The sequence below is a fragment of the Micropterus dolomieu genome, linkage group LG08 (genome assembly GCF_021292245.1).
Source record: "Micropterus dolomieu isolate WLL.071019.BEF.003 ecotype Adirondacks linkage group LG08, ASM2129224v1, whole genome shotgun sequence".
NCBI lineage: Eukaryota > Metazoa > Chordata > Actinopteri > Centrarchiformes > Centrarchidae > Micropterus > Micropterus dolomieu.
Genome location: NC_060157.1, coordinates 9,090,786 through 9,108,188, shown reverse-complemented (window position 1 = coordinate 9,108,188; position 17,403 = coordinate 9,090,786). Strand labels below are relative to the sequence as shown.

Here is a 17,403-nt window from a genome sequence, read left to right as displayed (position 1 = left end):
GGCCTACGATGTAATTTATTTTTATAACAGATTGAATATTTAAGTATTACATATGGATGCTGGTTTTGGTCATTGTATTTACATAACTTACTGATGTGATTACCTTTAGTGTTAGTGCCCACTAGATGGTGATGGTAGTGAGCTGATGACGCAAAGCTGAAGCAGAGACGAAATTAAAAGTAACTTTCCACAGCAAGACATTTTAATGACACTGCCAGCTGCACAACCACAGTATAACCACTGTAATGTATGTCAGTCAGCAGTATTATAATCAGAATTTTGTTTTTATCTCTCAGCTTTAGGCTTCCAATTCTATTCGCAACACTGTTTGAATAGTCCAAAAAGCAATATTTACAATTAGATTATAGTAATTCATAAAGTAACAGAGCAGCATGCGTGGACAGGAACAGGGAGGGGCTTGACTTGTGACATGGAAGGAAATTTCTTAACGCGGGCAATTACTACTTCCCTCCTTCCCCCACTTTTTCTCTCTCCTCTTAAAGCTGAAGAGAACTTCATGGCTCTTTAAAAGGCAGATTCTGGACGTAAACCAGCCAACGAGTCTAAACTTTTACCCTGTTATTTCTGTCTAGACTGAAGACATCACTCTGTCTGACTGTTATTAGAGAGGTGAGTACCAGAAGATGGCCTCTAGGCCAGCACTCTACAGCTGCTCCAGCATTCGGGCCACGAAACAATTTCCCATTCATACACGTGGAGAGATACCACACAAAATGTCTTATCTGATAATGAACTTTATATTGTAAAAATAAGAATAACATTCTTTTCAGATGGTTTCTGCTTTTACTTTTCAGTTAAGGATATATTTATGCTCTCATTCACAGCATGTCCTTTTTGTGACATGCTGGCATTATGTAAAGCACAGAGGTGGGATTTTAAATGACTCACTGAAATGGGAGATCATATTGGCTCCAAATGCTGGCATGACTGTTTGGTATAAAAATAACATTAATTGTTAGATGCATGGTAGGACAAAATGTCTCCTGATTTTAAAACAAGTTTGTAATGTTATATTTTAGTTGCTTTGTCCTGGATTTGTCCAAACCGTACGTTTGACTTCAAGTCACAAAGGTAATTTAAGGTGACTGAGGTAGCCATTATCTTTTCACCCAATCCATACAGACCATAATATTGATATTTTCTTGCGATCTACTCAAAATAGCCTGACAAAATTATTGAAATGTGGAAGTGATACTTTCTATAAATTAATCTAAACATAAAAGAGGTGTAAAAACAGACTCTGCCATGTGTGTGATCTACCTCGAGATGAGATCTCTATATAACAGACAGACATGTTTTCCAGTAAAGGCTTTGTGTCATGGTGAGATAAAGAAATGTGGGTGTTTCTTGTGTGTGCAGACAAAGCTCATATCTGAGCTAAGTTGAACTTTATCAGCCAACTGAAATGTCGTCCCTGAGAAGGGGAGGACATTTTAGGTCTGATGAATTAGCAACAGGTTGAGCACATGGGGGTTTTTTTTGTTGTAAAGGAAGTAGACTATGCTATACACTACATACCTCCGTGTCTTCTGTCATTTACAAAATGTTATAAAATGTGCAGGAATATTAATAGGATTTCTTCTTGTGACTTGTTCATTTCTACTTTTACATCTCAGTTCAGGTCTTACTGTTTGTTTTGGATCAAGCACATGATTACTTGTAAGCATGCACAATGTTTCCACTCTTAAGTACAATCACATGTGGGTAATCTTAAAAAAGCACTTAGGCCTCTCTCCTAAGCTAATTACCATCACTGTGACTTCCAGCAGGATGCAACTGTCAGAGAGTATCTGCCAATGCTGTAACAAAGCCCACCTCAGATGACATCCACTTCGCCCCTCCTTTCTACTTGCATGGTCTATAATTACTAATGACATGGTAATTAGTTTTTCCAGTAGACCAGACCAGAAGCTGTTGACTGGATAGGTTCCTGGGATAACCAAAATAAATAATAATAGTAATAGCTTTTAACAATGTGCTTTGCAACAGTAAATTTAAAACACACAAACAAGTCAAAATAAAATAAATGATAAAAATAGACACAATAAAACTCTTCTCAAAAAGGTGTCTCAAGAAGTGAGATAAAACAGGGAACTGACTCTGCAAGTCTGATCTCCTCTGGCAGATTGTTGCAGAGTGTAGGGGCCCTGACAGCAAAGGCCCTGCCTCCTGTTATTTTTCAGCCTAGCCCTTGGAATAGCTAGAAATGCCCAACCTGAGGATCTCAGTCTGCATCCTGGATCATAGGGGGATAAAAGGTCAGAGATATAATGGGCCAGCCCATGCCTGGTAATAACACAAGTCCTGGTCCAAAAATACCCCACATTTCTGGCTAAGGTCTTAGCATAAGTTACTAGTTCAACCAGGTTTTCCATGATTGGAATTCTGTATGTGGGGAGACCAAGTACAACAACGTCAGATTTTGTAAGGTTTAATTGGAGAAAGTTGTGTGACATCTAAAATTTTATTTCAGCAAGTCACTTGCTAACTGTGTGTCATTGGCGTAACAGTGAAACTGGACATTATATTTGCAGATGATGTTACCTAGAGTGAGCATTTAGATGGAGAATAAAATGGGTCCCAGAATTGAACCCTGGGGGACACCATATAACATGTTCGTAGGGGACAAAACTGAGCCGGCCATGGTCACAGAAATATCTATTAGATAGTTAGGATCAGTGATTCCTGCCCACCTTTCCATTTTGTCGAATGAGCGTGTGATCATCACCTGCGTCAAAAGCAGTGCAGAAGTCCAAAAGACTTAGAATAGAGTAGCCTACTCACCAGCATCTTCAGCCAACAGAAAGTCATTAAAGACTTTGAGAAGAGCAGTGTCAGTACTGTGAAGAGACTGAAAGCCAAACTGGAATGTTTCAAATAAATTATTATCTGTCAAATGTGCCACTAAATTGATTACATGAGATTACAAGATCCTATAAAAAGGTGCACCTTTTTATAGGATCTTGGATAAATATTAGAGTTTTTATCCAGAGTGGATGGATCTTCATTGGGTTTTGAATTGGGATGTTCGACCAGAGCAGTTTTAAAACAAGCACGGACAGAGCCAAAGGTCAGGGAGCTATTTACAATATATGATGAAAGAGCCAACAGAAGGGATAGTCTCCTTCAGTATTCTGGTGGGGAACATATCCAAGGGGTGAGCAGATGACTTCATGTGCTTAACCATATCACTGAGTGCAGATAGAAACACTGATATAAAATAACTGAAGGATAACACATCATATGATCTGTGGGTTGAAGACAGGTAAATTTGGGGGCTGGCTGCTGTCAGTCTGGGATCTGATTATTTAATTTTGTCAGTTGTTCAGTTGACCAAAAATCCAGTCAAGTGTTTTAAACAGTAGTTATGGGCATTCTGAGCCATCAAAAGTAAGTTAACCGTGCATCACTAATTTCTTCATTAAGGCCTTCATGTAGGGTACTCATAATAGACACGTGGAGTTTGCACCTTCCATTTGCGCTCTACTTGCTGTAGGCTACCTCTCTCTTTAGGGAGCAGGGCAAATGAGTCCAAAGTTATCAGGCAGAGGTCGTTAAAGGAGATCAGCAGAAGGTGAGTGTCAGAGACAAGAAGCAACTCAGAAGAGAAGGACAAAGACGTACTTGATAATGTACAAACTGTTGTTGAGTTAATGATGCGAGGGCGGAGGTAACTTTAGGTGGCGGGGAAGATTTAAACAATACCTACTAACTTACAGATAGGCAATTATTAGCCTACACAGATATTAGCCTATTTAGTTCCATGCTATCGATCTTCAGGCCTTAGGATAGAACAAGCTCGAGAATATAGCCCTACCATGTGTATAGCCTGTGGGGTGTAACCTAGGCTAAAACAAAATTAAAATACTCTCTGAGGTAAAACAATTACCCAGCCAGCGCAACGTGGACAACATAGCCTGTAATAGCCCATTAAAATCACCAACATAGGCTAATGACCAGGTCATAATAGAAGAGAGAGCTGGTCGGGGATAAAAAAATTGTCATACAAAAAAGGTTAGTGGTAATAAAATCATTGCATAGGCTAAAGATCTAAAGACCTGTAGCTACAGGCAATTATAATTTCCTTTGTTTAGACTCCAGTGAGGCCACCTTTTCAGTGAGGACACCTGCTGAGTGGATCCTGACCTGATCTTAGCAACTAGCTACCTGTAACTGATTTAACAAAGGGTTAATATGGGTGTTCCCATTTCCAGCTCCCTCCCTCCCACCCTCTAATCTCTCTGACTCTCTCTTCTCTTCAATACCAAGGAGCTTTGGAGAGACTCCTGAGAGCAAAGCCACATACAAACAGTGGGAGAGAAAATTAAGTTAGCTTTCACACGGATTTATTCTGTCAATGTTCAAAAAGAAAAAAAGATAAAGGTAAGTTGTTGAAAATGTGTGTGTGTGTCCTTGTGTTTTAGATGTTGAGGAAAAGAAGGGATGAGTTAACTGTCAATAGTTAGCTGGTCTTGCATCAGACAAGAGCCATGTGGTACACACTGCTGGATAGTAATACTGTGATGTGTACTGTGTTTGACTTAAAATGTGTTATGCAGTGACAGATTATTGTATTGATTATTTAATGTAATATTTAAATATATTTATTATATAGCTTATTTAATGTAATATTTAAATTTATCCTAATTACAACACATTTTAAAGGGGTATGGTTGTTTGGGAAGATAACTGTATAAATAGATGGAAAGTACAGAGCACTTTATTGTATTTATTACTTTTTTCCACTCTTGTACTGTTTCCACTGTGTAAGAGCTACACTTGTGGCCAATGAAATATCTAAGGAGGAACAAGTTTCTAGTTAACCAGGTTTGTCTAGTTTCTTTATCTCCCTTACATGAAAATGCAAAGCATGGCCCAGTTGTCCAGTCTGAGAGTGGTTACTAATCGAAATTTGGTTTTTCTGAAAGCTAAATGACAAAATATTCCTGACATCTAGTCCATACTTTGTAGGTTGTGTGTATTGGCCATGGGCCAAGTCATTGGGTATGTAGGCTAAAGAAAGTTAAACTTGACCTGAGGCCAGTATGCAGGGAAAAGGCTACTCTGTATTTAGACTAAATAGAAGCATTTACACTGGAACCCTTTGTTTATCTTTGTGGCCCACTGCTATCAACCCCCAAGCTGTATGGATTATTGGACGTCAACAGACCCGGTCAGTGATGAGCGAAGAAATATAATACAAAATCAGTTTTTGTGAAACTCTTAGGGAATTGCACAATGTAGTGTGAGCGTGTCTTCAGGGGTCAAATACAAAAAATCCCGGGGGCAGTCTGACCCACAAAGAAGCAAAGTATCCCATGACCCCATGGCAGGATCATAGACCTACGCTCATTCCCAGAGTCTGTCCATGCCCGTTTTGTGTGGCCAACAACAGATTAGAGCCACATAAGTCCTCTGACAACATTTGTTATTTAAAGCTTTTCATGTCGCTCAAGATTTAAACTGAGTTACATCCCAAGCAAAAGTGTCCCTTCTTGCTGAAATTGTATTTTGTCAGCTATTTCGGTCTTCTGTAGCAAGAACTCCAAAATAAAATAAAAGGATTTTGGCATTGCCAAAAGAAAAGAAAAGAAGCAACATACTTGTTGTCCTTGGCAAGCAGGAAAATTGCAGTGGTGTGTTTCAAGACTTTATAAATAGGTCTGGCCTTTTGAAGCCATATAGCATTTTCTGTTTGTATTGCATTAGTCACATTCAGTGTTTCCTTGAGTGCCGTGGCTGCCTCCTGTTCAAGTGCAAATAACTAGTGTGTTTACCTTTAAAAGGCAGGGTATTTAAACGCCTTTGCCAGTCTGCCACTGACGTGTTACTTATTGTACTGTAGATTGAAGCCAATGCCTTATATCCATCCCATAAAAGTATTACACACAGTTCTCCTTCAGCTTCCTGGAAGACCCATTCTGAGAGCTTGTCTCAACTTTTAACAAGTTAAGACAAGATCTCAGAAAAGGTGATGCATACAGAAGCAGTGTAATAGAGTCAAAGACACATGCCAAACTCAACCTACGTGCAGTTTGCCTTACAAGTAATGGAAAGTTGGCAAGATCAGTGCGTGATGTTTGTTGGTTTGTTGATGTCACATATATTGTGTAAAAAAATAATACCATCCGACATCCAACCTTCTAAATGCAAAAATATTAGACCCTTATGTAGAAGATTTTGGTAAGTAGAAAGTAAACAATAGTTTTGTCTTTACTTCCAGCTAGATGAAATTTTGAAGAGGATTCTTTCAGTGCAGCAAAAGTCTCTAATCTTCAAGTCTCTCAAGTCACAACCACAGCAACCAGAATGGAGCTTCAGAAGATGCAGAATGGACACAGCAGGGAGGATGGGTAAGACAATATGTAATAAAGGGCAATTACTCATGTGTGTACACCATATCACAGCAAAGTGTTGAAAATTCAACCAAAGGAATTAAAATCATGTTTTAAATGTGTCTATTATTCTTCAGTTTATCCACTAGAAATAAATGCAACAGTACTTTTGTAGCTTTGTGCGTGTCTCTGTGTTTTGTTATTCATTGAACGAATGTTTTTTTTCCATTGTAGGTTTGATGGAGTGGATGCCTTGGCTGAACATGAGGAGTTTCTACCACATAAAACTGGTGTCAAGAAAGAAAGTCACTTTACAGACGTTAGTGGTTTTTGCTCAGTCATATGTTAGAAAAGGACTTGCTGCAGTAAAATAGTAGTAAATACTAGTGATGCTGTTGATGTGATTTTTGTTTGTGAATTGATTTGTCTGTGTAACATCCTCTGTTGTCTTCTTGCTGCAGTTTGTAGGAAAGACTTCATTTGGCATGTCCATCTTTAACCTCAGTAACGCCATAATGGGCAGTGGAATTCTGGGATTGGCTTACGGGATGTCCAACACTGGAATCATTCTTTTTACGTGAGCATGCAAGCCAAACACACATCCCTATTTCTGACTAAACTTTGTGCGTGGCTGTATTTTCTGTGTGTGCACGTCGGTGTGTGTTTCTACCCATGTAGGTGCATGCATTTGTTCAGATCACAGTATTACTGTCCCATCAAAGTGGACAAAAGTTTATGCATTTCTGCCTTGTAATTTATATTTAGTATTTTGGTAAGCCAAATATGCAAATATTTCTTGTGTTTGTGTTTGAGTTTATCAGTTGTACACTGACACAGGAGACATTTTTGCAAACTATTAGGTTGTTCCTCACTTTTTTAAGGGACTATTTCTCAATTGCTTTTCTTAAAAACTAATAATTTCTTCTTTTAATTTACTTTAATGAAGTCATTTTTTGTATTGATGAATGTTTTACCTTTTATTGTGAATTTTTACATCTTTTTGTAATGGTTTGCTACTTATATCTCAGTCTTTTAGCTAACTCACTGGGTACAGAAAGCTCTTGTGCCTTTTACTTAAACAGGGTTCTATAAATAAATGAGAAAAAATCATTACTTTAGTTTAGGATTTTGGTTTAAAGCTAATATTAGAATCCAGATTGGGCTAAAGTTTGTGTTTGTGTAGATACAGTCAATACAGGGTCCTTATAAGGCTAGAAGTAGGGCCACAGTAATGTGTGTGTATCATCTGAATGTCTGTGTGTACTTGTGTTTGGACACATATGTATGGTGGCAGGGGGATGGACTCTGGGCTTGAGTATTTGTCAGTCTACCTATGTGCTCTGTAGGTATAATACTGTAAACACAACTGCTACTGTGCAAAGGCTGACCTGTCAGAATGTACATTAGAGCTCATACACACGCAGCTTCCCTAAATCAGATTTAAGTGGATAAAAATAGATCACATCCAAGACACGCCTGCTTGGATCAATCCTGTGCTATGTGGCTGGGGGCAGGGTGGAGGGTAGCTGGAGAACCACTCTCTCACAGCTAGACTCACTTGTGTGGGTGGGAAAAGAAAACAATCATAAGAATTTAGTTTCTGAAGAAGTTGCTGAGGAATCGCTTTATTTTTCTCTTTCTTTCTGCCTTTTTCTAGTTAGACAATGAGCACAGAATTAACCTTAAAAAGAATAATGTCCAAATTTGTGAGGCACTGATGCATTTCTGTGACGTCATTTTTAACACAAATTACATTTCTTGTGTGTTTCAGAATCCTGTTGGTGTCCATTGCCATTCTGTCTGCATATTCAATTCACCTCCTGCTGAAATGTGCTGAAGTTGTTGGTAAGCCAGAGCTAGAATCATCACATATATCTTAGCATACGCAGCCACAGAGTCAATTCTCCATTCATAGCTTACCACACTCATATATTTCTAATGTCTGTGCTTTTTCAGGCATCCGGGCTTATGAGCAGCTCGGGAATCGAGCTTTTGGTCACCCAGGAAAAATGCTGGCCGCATGTGTCATTACAATACATAACATTGGAGGTATTGTCATGTCATTTCCTCCCTTTGATGTTTATGTCAGATTCAATCCAATTCAAAATTGTCAAAGAAAGTGTGAAATGAAAACAACAAATAAAAAATAAAGAAATACATAAACAGAAGTATTGTGATTTTGCTGTTTGCAATATATATACAGGTAAGCAAAAAATAATTAATAGACACAAATTTAGTATTTAAAAAAACCAATAAGTGAGAACTATATAAAAACTGCTATAATTTTTTTTAATGAATTTAATGTGTATGTGTCTAGGTCAATCATTTTCCTGTAGGTTGTGTATGCCCTGTCTCCTTCTCCTAGAAGTATTTTACAATTTTTGAATTTAGCTCTTTGAAATCTGAGATCACATAGTTGAACTTGTCAAAGTAAATGTTCCTTATTTCATTGAATGCGTTACATTGTAGGAGGAAGTGCTTTCTGCCTCAACCTCACCTGTCGAACAGTGACCACATATTGTGTTTTCTTTTGGTTGCCATGATTTTTTTGTGTCTTCCTTTTTCGATTGCCAGTTTGTAGAACCTATTTTGCTTTGGATCCGTCTCTGCTTTCTATCACTGACAACAGAGAGATATTCCGTCATATTCACAATCTCTTTTGGGGCCAGATAACATTCTGATCCACTTTTAGTTTCTTCTTTCCAATCTTCCAAATGGGTTTCGTTACAATGCGTTATATTTTGGTTTACTCTGGTGTTTGGAAAGCAGTGGTGTTGTGTCCAGATTGTGTCTGAGAGGTTCTGCCTTTATGTTCATTTGTTGCTATTTTTCTGTGCATGTGTAAAATGTATTTGCAGAATTCTGCATGTAAAGATTCTGTTGGATGTTTGTCCCAATGGGTGTAGCTATGGTGACTGAGGGGACCACATACTTCACTACCAAACAGCGCATTTGTTCATATTTACTGCCAGGGCTCAGGTTCGACAGTACTTTCCTACTGTGTCCAGCTGTTGCTGTTGTCCTTGTTCAGTAGGAGACAGTAGAACAAGTTCATCAGAATAAAACAGAGACTTCACCTCCCTATCTAGGAGGGAGAGGAAAGGAGCAGCACATTGATCCAACCGAACAGCAAGTTCATTTATATATACATTAAATAAAGTCAGACTTAAATTGCAACCCAGACGAACATCTTCCCTCTGGGCGAAGAATTACGTTTCTTTTCCTCCAAGTTTAGATCTAAATATTTTCTGTTTGGTGCACATGTTAGTTAATTAAAGTGTGAGTGTTTCTCAAGGAAATCTAGTATTATTTTATGTAGAATACTAAAAAATGATTTACCTAGTCAACTGCTGACACAGATGCCATGATAGTTACTAGGGTCGGATTTGCCACCAGGCTTATAAAAATCAGGAAAACATCATGATTGTTATACGATCTCTGCGGGTGCTGCATTTGAGTATTTGATTTTTAATGCTGTCCGGACCACAAGCTTTCCTTTGTCGGAGAGATTTTGTCTGTGTGGTCAATTCTAGTTGTGTTTAGTTGTTTCTTATAATTTTTGGAGTTTTCCCTTTATAAAATATTTATCTGAATTAATTAGATTTATTGGTGTGTCTTTGTACAGATTTTCAAAATGTGCTCTCTAGATATCACCATTTTGGATGGGTAGTGCTTGTAGTTGTATTGTAAATTGTTCCACATATACCAGAATTGATTTCAAGTCTCATGTGGGTATAATTGCGGTTTTTGTTCCTATTTGTATGTTTATATTTATTTAAAATGTCATTGTACCTAAAGCGTATGTCTGGTTGTTGTTTGGTTGGCGATGCTTTTCATTGCTTTTGTTTTTCTGATGGTCTTGCATTCTTGATCAAACCATCTCTCGAAGTTTTACCTTTTAACAGACTTCTGTTTTTGTTTTATATGGTCAGCTTTAATAGTTGTCTTATGAAATATCATATTGATATCATCAGTGGCCTTGTTTACAGTCTGGTAGGGACATATAGTTTTTGGTCATATATTGATGTCCTTCATCAGATCAGGTGAGTTCAAGGCCATGATTAATTTGTATACTACATACTGGGTATTTTGTGTCACTCGTTTGACCTGAGTTTAAAGAACACATTAATTTGGTTGTGGTCTGAAAAGGGTTGAAGTTTGTGGATGTTATCTGAAAGTGAATGGAGGGGTCCATGTCAGTGATTGCATGGTCTACTACACTGATTTTTGTAAGTGAATGCATGTGTATGTTTTCACTTTCTTTCAGCAATGTCCAGCTACCTCTTCATCGTCAAATCTGAGCTCCCACTGGTTATTCAAGCTTTTCTTGGTAAACAGGAAAACACAGGGTGAGTGTCAAAGTGAATCTCTGTCAGTGTATCATGTAGCTATAATTAAATTTTTTTCTTTGGTAGTGTGCAGATTTTTTCATCTGTTTGTTTGGCTGTCCCCTAGAGAGTGGTTCTTGAATGGAAACTACTTGATCATCATTGTTAGCGCACTCATCATCCTTCCTCTAGCACTCATGAAACAACTTGGTATGTTTTTCATTCTGTTGTCACATTTTGTTTTATTTTTATTCCCCATTCTCTCACATGTACATCATGTCTATCCACTACCCATTTTTGTTGTGTTCACTCTCATGCCCTGTACTTGGATTAAAGAATCATCACTTCTAAAACCATTTTGCAACATCTTATCACTGCAACACAGGTTACTTGGGCTATACAAGTGGCTTCTCCCTTTCCTGCATGGTGTTTTTCCTAATCTCGGTGAGTCTTAACTAGTGAGCCAGCAAACATACAAACAATACCACCAACTGTTCCTTCATTAAATATTGCTCTTTGACTAACCAATCGGTTTGTTTCCCCAGGTTATATACAAGAAATTCAACATCCCCTGCCCGCTGCCTGACAAATATGATAACAAATCTTTAATTAATGGGACTGACGACTTCTGTGAGCCAAAAATGTTCACCATCAACTCACAGGTTAGATGAAAAACCTTTTCACATTTCCAGTGCCTAGTTTCCTGAACAGTCAGTTGTATATGTACTTATTGGCTAGCACATCAGATTCACTGCCACATGTTCTGCATTAGAGTGCATTATGTCAACAGCATTAAGGCGTGTAGTAGTGTATAAAACAAGCATTTAATTGTATTCTCTGCTGGACTTCACATGTTCAGTCTCCTTCAAGCTATATTTTTAATGGTTACTGACTGACCTTTGTTGTGTTTGACTTTCAGACAGCGTACACCATCCCAATTCTCGCCTTCGCTTTTGTCTGCCACCCCGAGGTGCTGCCCATCTACACTGAGCTACGAGAGTAAGTCAGAATGTCAACATCCATTTCAAGTCCAAATGTGGTTCCTTTGGCGCACAGAGAGCTGCGCTAAAAGTCTAATTTTCTGCTTGCCTTTACCTTAGTGCCACCAAGAAACGTATGCAGAGAGTTGCCAACGTCTCCATCCTGGCCATGTTTGTTATGTACCTGCTAACAGCTATTTTTGGTTACCTCACCTTTTATGGTATGATACTCTTTATTCCTGAGAGTCAAAGATCAACTTGTTCTGATGTTGTCAGTGTGACCCAGTGTGAATGATGCCATGTGATATTTGTCAAAGAGTGTTTGCTTCTCTGTGGGTAGGTAATGTGCAGTCAGAGCTGTTACACACCTACAGTCGAGTGGACCCCCTGGATGTCCTGATTCTCTTAGTGCGTCTGGCTGTGCTGGTGGCCGTCACGCTGACTGTCCCTGTGGTTCTTTTCCCGGTAAGACATCTATCATACTACTTTAGTGAGAATGTATATATCAAACACAGAAGGAATATTAACAATTTTTATCAGGATTTCTTTACACCTCCCACACATTAAAATTCAACACATTTAACAAAGGTAGATTCAGATAAAATCAATAAAACTGAGAGATACAAAAGAGGACAACAATACAAAACTGAAACGAGTAGCTGAATAACTGATTTGTCGATATGTAGAAAACTGATCATCAACATTATTAAAGTTCCAGCTTCTCAAATGTGATCTCAAATATTTATATACTGGTATGCCGTATAGTACTAGTAGATATTTTGGTTTTCTTAGTCTACTTTAATAGTAATAAATATGAATGAATATCTATTTTGGACTTTTGGTTAGACAAAACAAAAAAACTTTGGAGGTGGACATTTTTATTAACCTATTAATTGATTAATCAAGAAAATAGAAAAAATAGTGAAGCCTTCTTATAAAAAATGCAGTCACAGGTTTTTGTAAAGAAATGGTCTGACCTAAATAAACTTTATATTATAATAAACTTTTGTACATCTCACAAACACCCTGAGGGAACTTCTTCAAATTTGGCAAAACATCCACTCACATATGACCTGATTAGTATTTGGTTGTCAAATGTTAAAAAGCACATTTTCGGCCATAACCATCTGTGTAACAAATAAAATCAATATTATAATCAGAATCAGGATCAGCAATATTTGCCAGGTATGTGTACACACATGAGGAATTTGACTTGAGTGCAAAAGATGCAGGAGTAAATTATTATTATCATTATACTTGAGTGCAAAAGATGCAGGAGTAAATTATTATTATCATTATAGGGAGTGGTAGACACATAAGAGTAGGGGACCCAGAAGTGAGCCATGGGTCACTGCACATGCAATGTTTTGTTAATGAGGAATTTCTTTTAAAGAAAAAGACCAAATAAGTTTTGACATTTAAAAAAAATCTAGAGTGGCATAAACTGACATTAAAATACTGCTCCATGTTTATATCAGAGGTAGGCAGATATAGCTTTGCGAGTCTTTACTGAAATATCTTACTTCCCTTCCTAACAATGTTGTCAAGGCAGATCTTGAACAATCTGCGCATCACAAGCCCAACACATTGCTAATGTGGCCTCTACACCATGTAAATGATGCATGTGTGTCTTAGGGAATAAAAATAGTTTTATATCAAGGCACTGAAACTGCCTCACTGTTTCAGTGCTGTGCCTGCGGAGTGATACATCAGTAAAAAGCTGTTTCTGTTCCAGTAGCGTGTTGACTGTATGGAGCTTTGGAACATTCTCTTATTATTGAACTTCATAATGATCTATAGATGCTAAAAATGTGTTCGATTTTACTAGGTTAAAATGGGCAGAAAACGTCCACATTACAAAGAATAATGATATATAACATACAACAGATCTGCAAACACATACTGTAGTCATAAAGCTTTTACGGGTTAAATTAAAGAAATAGCTTGGCAGGTTGGGAATTGTGCTTATTCACTTTCATGCAGAGAGTTAGATGAGGAGATTGATGTCATTCTTATGTCTGTCCATCCCATATGAATTTTTTTGCCAGTAGACACTTAGCTTAGCCTAGCATAAAGATTGTAACCTGGGGAAACAGGAAGCTTGGGCTCTGTCCCAAGATTAAAGTATCTATCTACCAGCAAGTGCTTTGATGAGGGGGTTATGTGCCAGACTATTTATTTGCTCGGAGCAAGGACTTCCATGAGTCTGCACTGGCTGTCTGTGGTGAGTTTAGAGGCACTGATAGGTTTTGGACTGAACAAGGCTAGATGTTTTCAGTCTTTATGCTAAGCTAAGCTAAGCAGCTGCTGGCCCCAGCTTCATAGTAAACCGACAGATATAATAAAGGTATCCATCTTTTCATCTCTCGTCAAGAAAGTAAATGAGCATGTTTCCCAAAATGTTGAACTGTTTCTAATATACTGAATTACTGTGCAGAGATCAGACAGCTGCTGCTAAACAACCAAGTATTTTACACTTGTATTTTACACACTGATCTGGCTCAACAGCATATCAAAGCAGGTCATTTGCATTAAACAAGTGACTGAAAATATCTGTTGAAATGTCAGCTAGTTGGGATAGACTTGATGTGTATAGAAGCTTAGTGTCTTTACCCAACAGCATCTCAACAGCAGTTCTATAATACTCTCGATTTTTTTATTTGTCCCAGAGGGAGATTTGTTTTCACTGCCAACATATAAACATACTGATATACACTAGGCAACGTACAGATAAAGGCGATGAATAAAATCCTCATGTATACATTCAATCATCTCAGCTCATGACAGTGTCAGTGAGGATGTTTGTTTAAGACTGATATGATTTTGGAGGCAGTGTGTGTGAGGGCGCCAAATTTGTTTTTGTTCGAGATGGTTAACATGGCCAACTCTTGAACGCTTTAAATCACTGTATAAAACATATCACTTTTATTTAGCATTTCCTTCGAGTTAAGACAGTTATTATCCATGGCGATTTTAATATCATTATACTGTATATCATATACTGTATATTCTAATCAATGTTTCATTGCAGTACTTTTTACTTAGGAATTACTATTTTATTGTTGTATTTTTAACCTGTAAAGCACCTTGGTCAACCTTGGTTGTTTTAAGTGTGCTGTATAAATATAGTTTATCGTTTATGGATAGAAGTGATGTGAAAACTTAGTTTATTGTCTTTATATAGATATTTAAAGCTGTTCACCTGCTCAACTATCTTACAATGGGCAGAGGTGGGGTTCAGGGCAGAGTGGAGGTGTTTGATGTGCTAATGACCAATTCTTTTGTTTTGTCCATGTTCAGCTGCAGGAAGTTATCACTGCACCACAGAGTTATTGTCATTGAGTAGTCCAAGCTTCATTAGAGGATTTGAGATTCTGGAGAGTGAATAGAGGGTATAAAATAAGGGACTGAGATGCAGCCCTGAGGGGCTCCGGTGGTGGTGATGACGGTAGATGTTACTCTCCCTAGTCTAACAGCCTGTCTTGGGTTACTGAGGAAATTTTTTACCTAGTTGATGAGGAGTGGGGGATGTTGAGATGGTGATAAAACAGGATTAACCTTTACTTTTATAAAAGGTTTTGTTTATCAATCACAATGATTGCGATCTTATTTAAGAAAGCACAACATCCTAACTCTTTCCTTCCTTCCCTCTGCAGATCCGCAGGGCTTTGCTCCAGATCCTGTTCCCGGACAAGGCTTTCAGCTGGGTCATACACATCAGCATTGCATTTTGTCTCCTCTTCTTGGTGAACCTGCTCGTTATCTTTGTGCCCTCCATCCGCGACATCTTTGGCCTCATTGGTATGTTTACACAAGAGGGATGGCCGTCTGGCCTCGGCTTGACTGCACTGCAGTGTGAACAATATCATCTGTAAACTGTGTAATCACTTCCTACATACGACATTAAATAAACTCACTTCACTTCTGTTCTCCTCCTTCTCCTCCTTCAGGAGCCACATCTGCCCCCAGCCTCATCTTCATCCTTCCTGGCATTTTCTACGTCCGAATTATTCCTGAAGACCAGGAGCCTTTACTGTCCAGATCCAAGATTCAGGTACAACTCAATTTATTCAACTATCGAGGATACTGTATACTATCTTGGTCATTCAAATTGCGATGTATTTTTTATGTGTTGTTGATGCAGATGTTGTTTTCTTTCCTTCCACTCCTATAGGCCGCATGCTTTGCTGCACTGGGATTCATCTTCATGATCATGAGTTTGTCATTTATCATCATTGACTGGGCAACTGGAGAGTCTAGAAGTGGAGGCGGGCACTAGCGGCCACAACTGAACAGAGAAGCTACGAACAGAATGCCAACCAAAGCTCTCCCTGACATTAAATTACCCCCAATCTGCAGAGCTCTCATCCAAAGCCAAACAGGACAGTTTGGCTGCAGAAGATGAAGGACGTGTGAAGAATCTTCGCCTACAACAATAAAAAAAGAAACCGCTTTGTAATGTCATGGGGCAGACAAAAGGCCCTGTAATGGAGGAGAGAACACATACGCGTGAGAATAACGTGATTGGACTGAATAAAACTTCTGTCACAGCCCGCAGATGTTGTTTGGAGGCATGCGTAGAAATGCAAAAGAAATGAATGGGAACAGCATGACTCAAATGGAAATCCCATTTTAGAGTATGGATGTGTACAGTTCCGTGGAATAGCTCAGTCACTGCCAAAAATCATTCCAATCTACTTCCCTACTATCTCAGATTTTACAGGACAGAAATTTGATAGTGTCGAAAGGCAATCACTTCCCCAGGAGTTTCCTTTTTATAACATAAAAATGCATTTCAGTTTGTTTATTCATCAGTTGCTATTTCATGACACATTTAGGACTGTCAAATTGTTGTCCAAATTTCCCTGAACTTCGAAGACTCAGCTAAATATGACCAGCAAGGTTTAGTCTGCGGTTCCACACTAACTATTCCAATGCACCAAAAGACAATTTTCATTCCTTCCGTCCTTACTTAAGTTTTATATGGAATTCAATTAATATTCATAAAGTGACATTTTTTTAAAATCTATTCTTACACTTGACTATTGTAAACATGATTTATAGCTGAGTCTGAGGTGACCTTTTACAAATTATCCAACAGATTCTGTGCAATTTGTGGTGTTCAGCTGCTATGAATGAAGGTCAAACAGACAGACAACAAAATGAGTCAACAGACACAGCAATATGGTTTGTACAATTCTTTTTATCAACGTTTTTATGTGTTACTGAAAAATCCCTAGTTGCAAACCAAATACTTGAATATTACTTTGTCATATTAGAATAGCGTGTAACACACTTCTTTCTTCTTTTTTTGTATTAACATGTTCGGCAAAGGCCAATTTAATAACAATCAAAATTGTACATTTAATAATCCAGTGTTAAAAATGCTGTGTCTGTTTTAGCAGTCCCAGGAACTGTTCAGTATGGCGAATAATGTTTTTAAGATAATATGAATAGAGCCTCTTATATTTGTCTTTAAAATTTTACTAAAATATATTTTGACTTTGGTATCTTATGTGATCCTGTACATTTAAATTAATTTCATTTAAACCTGTACATACATAATTTGAATGTTATCTGTCAATAAAATATGTCTTTCATTTGTACAGAAGAGTTGAGGTGCTATAAAAAGTAAATTGTTAAGCATAGTCAGAAGTCGTCTGTGGCCGTAAATGTACAGCAAATGTACTCACAGCAGGAGAAGAGCAATAGTGCACTGCCTCCCTCTGAATATGGAAG

General features: G+C 38.0%; 1 protein-coding gene across 2 annotated transcripts; it reads left to right on the top strand.

Moving 5' to 3' along the window:
- Window positions 1-477: 477 nt before the first annotated feature.
- LOC123974588 (sodium-coupled neutral amino acid transporter 3-like) lies at window positions 478-17,270 on the top strand. 2 transcript variants are annotated; one of them, XM_046055402.1, is made up of 17 exons: window positions 478-630; window positions 4,291-4,404; window positions 6,245-6,374; window positions 6,591-6,675; window positions 6,818-6,933; window positions 8,128-8,201; window positions 8,313-8,405; window positions 10,624-10,705; window positions 10,812-10,894; window positions 11,070-11,128; window positions 11,230-11,346; window positions 11,604-11,683; window positions 11,785-11,885; window positions 12,005-12,129; window positions 15,321-15,465; window positions 15,615-15,718; window positions 15,839-17,270. In XM_046055402.1, exons 3-17 carry the CDS (start codon window positions 6,331-6,333, stop codon window positions 15,941-15,943), a joined length of 1,413 nt encoding a protein of 470 aa, XP_045911358.1. In that variant the 5' UTR covers window positions 478-630; window positions 4,291-4,404; window positions 6,245-6,330; the 3' UTR covers window positions 15,944-17,270. The 2 variants fall into 2 exon arrangements, with proteins under 2 accessions (XP_045911358.1, XP_045911359.1); XM_046055403.1 differs by lacking the exon at window positions 4,291-4,404.
- Window positions 17,271-17,403: the final 133 nt, after the last annotated feature.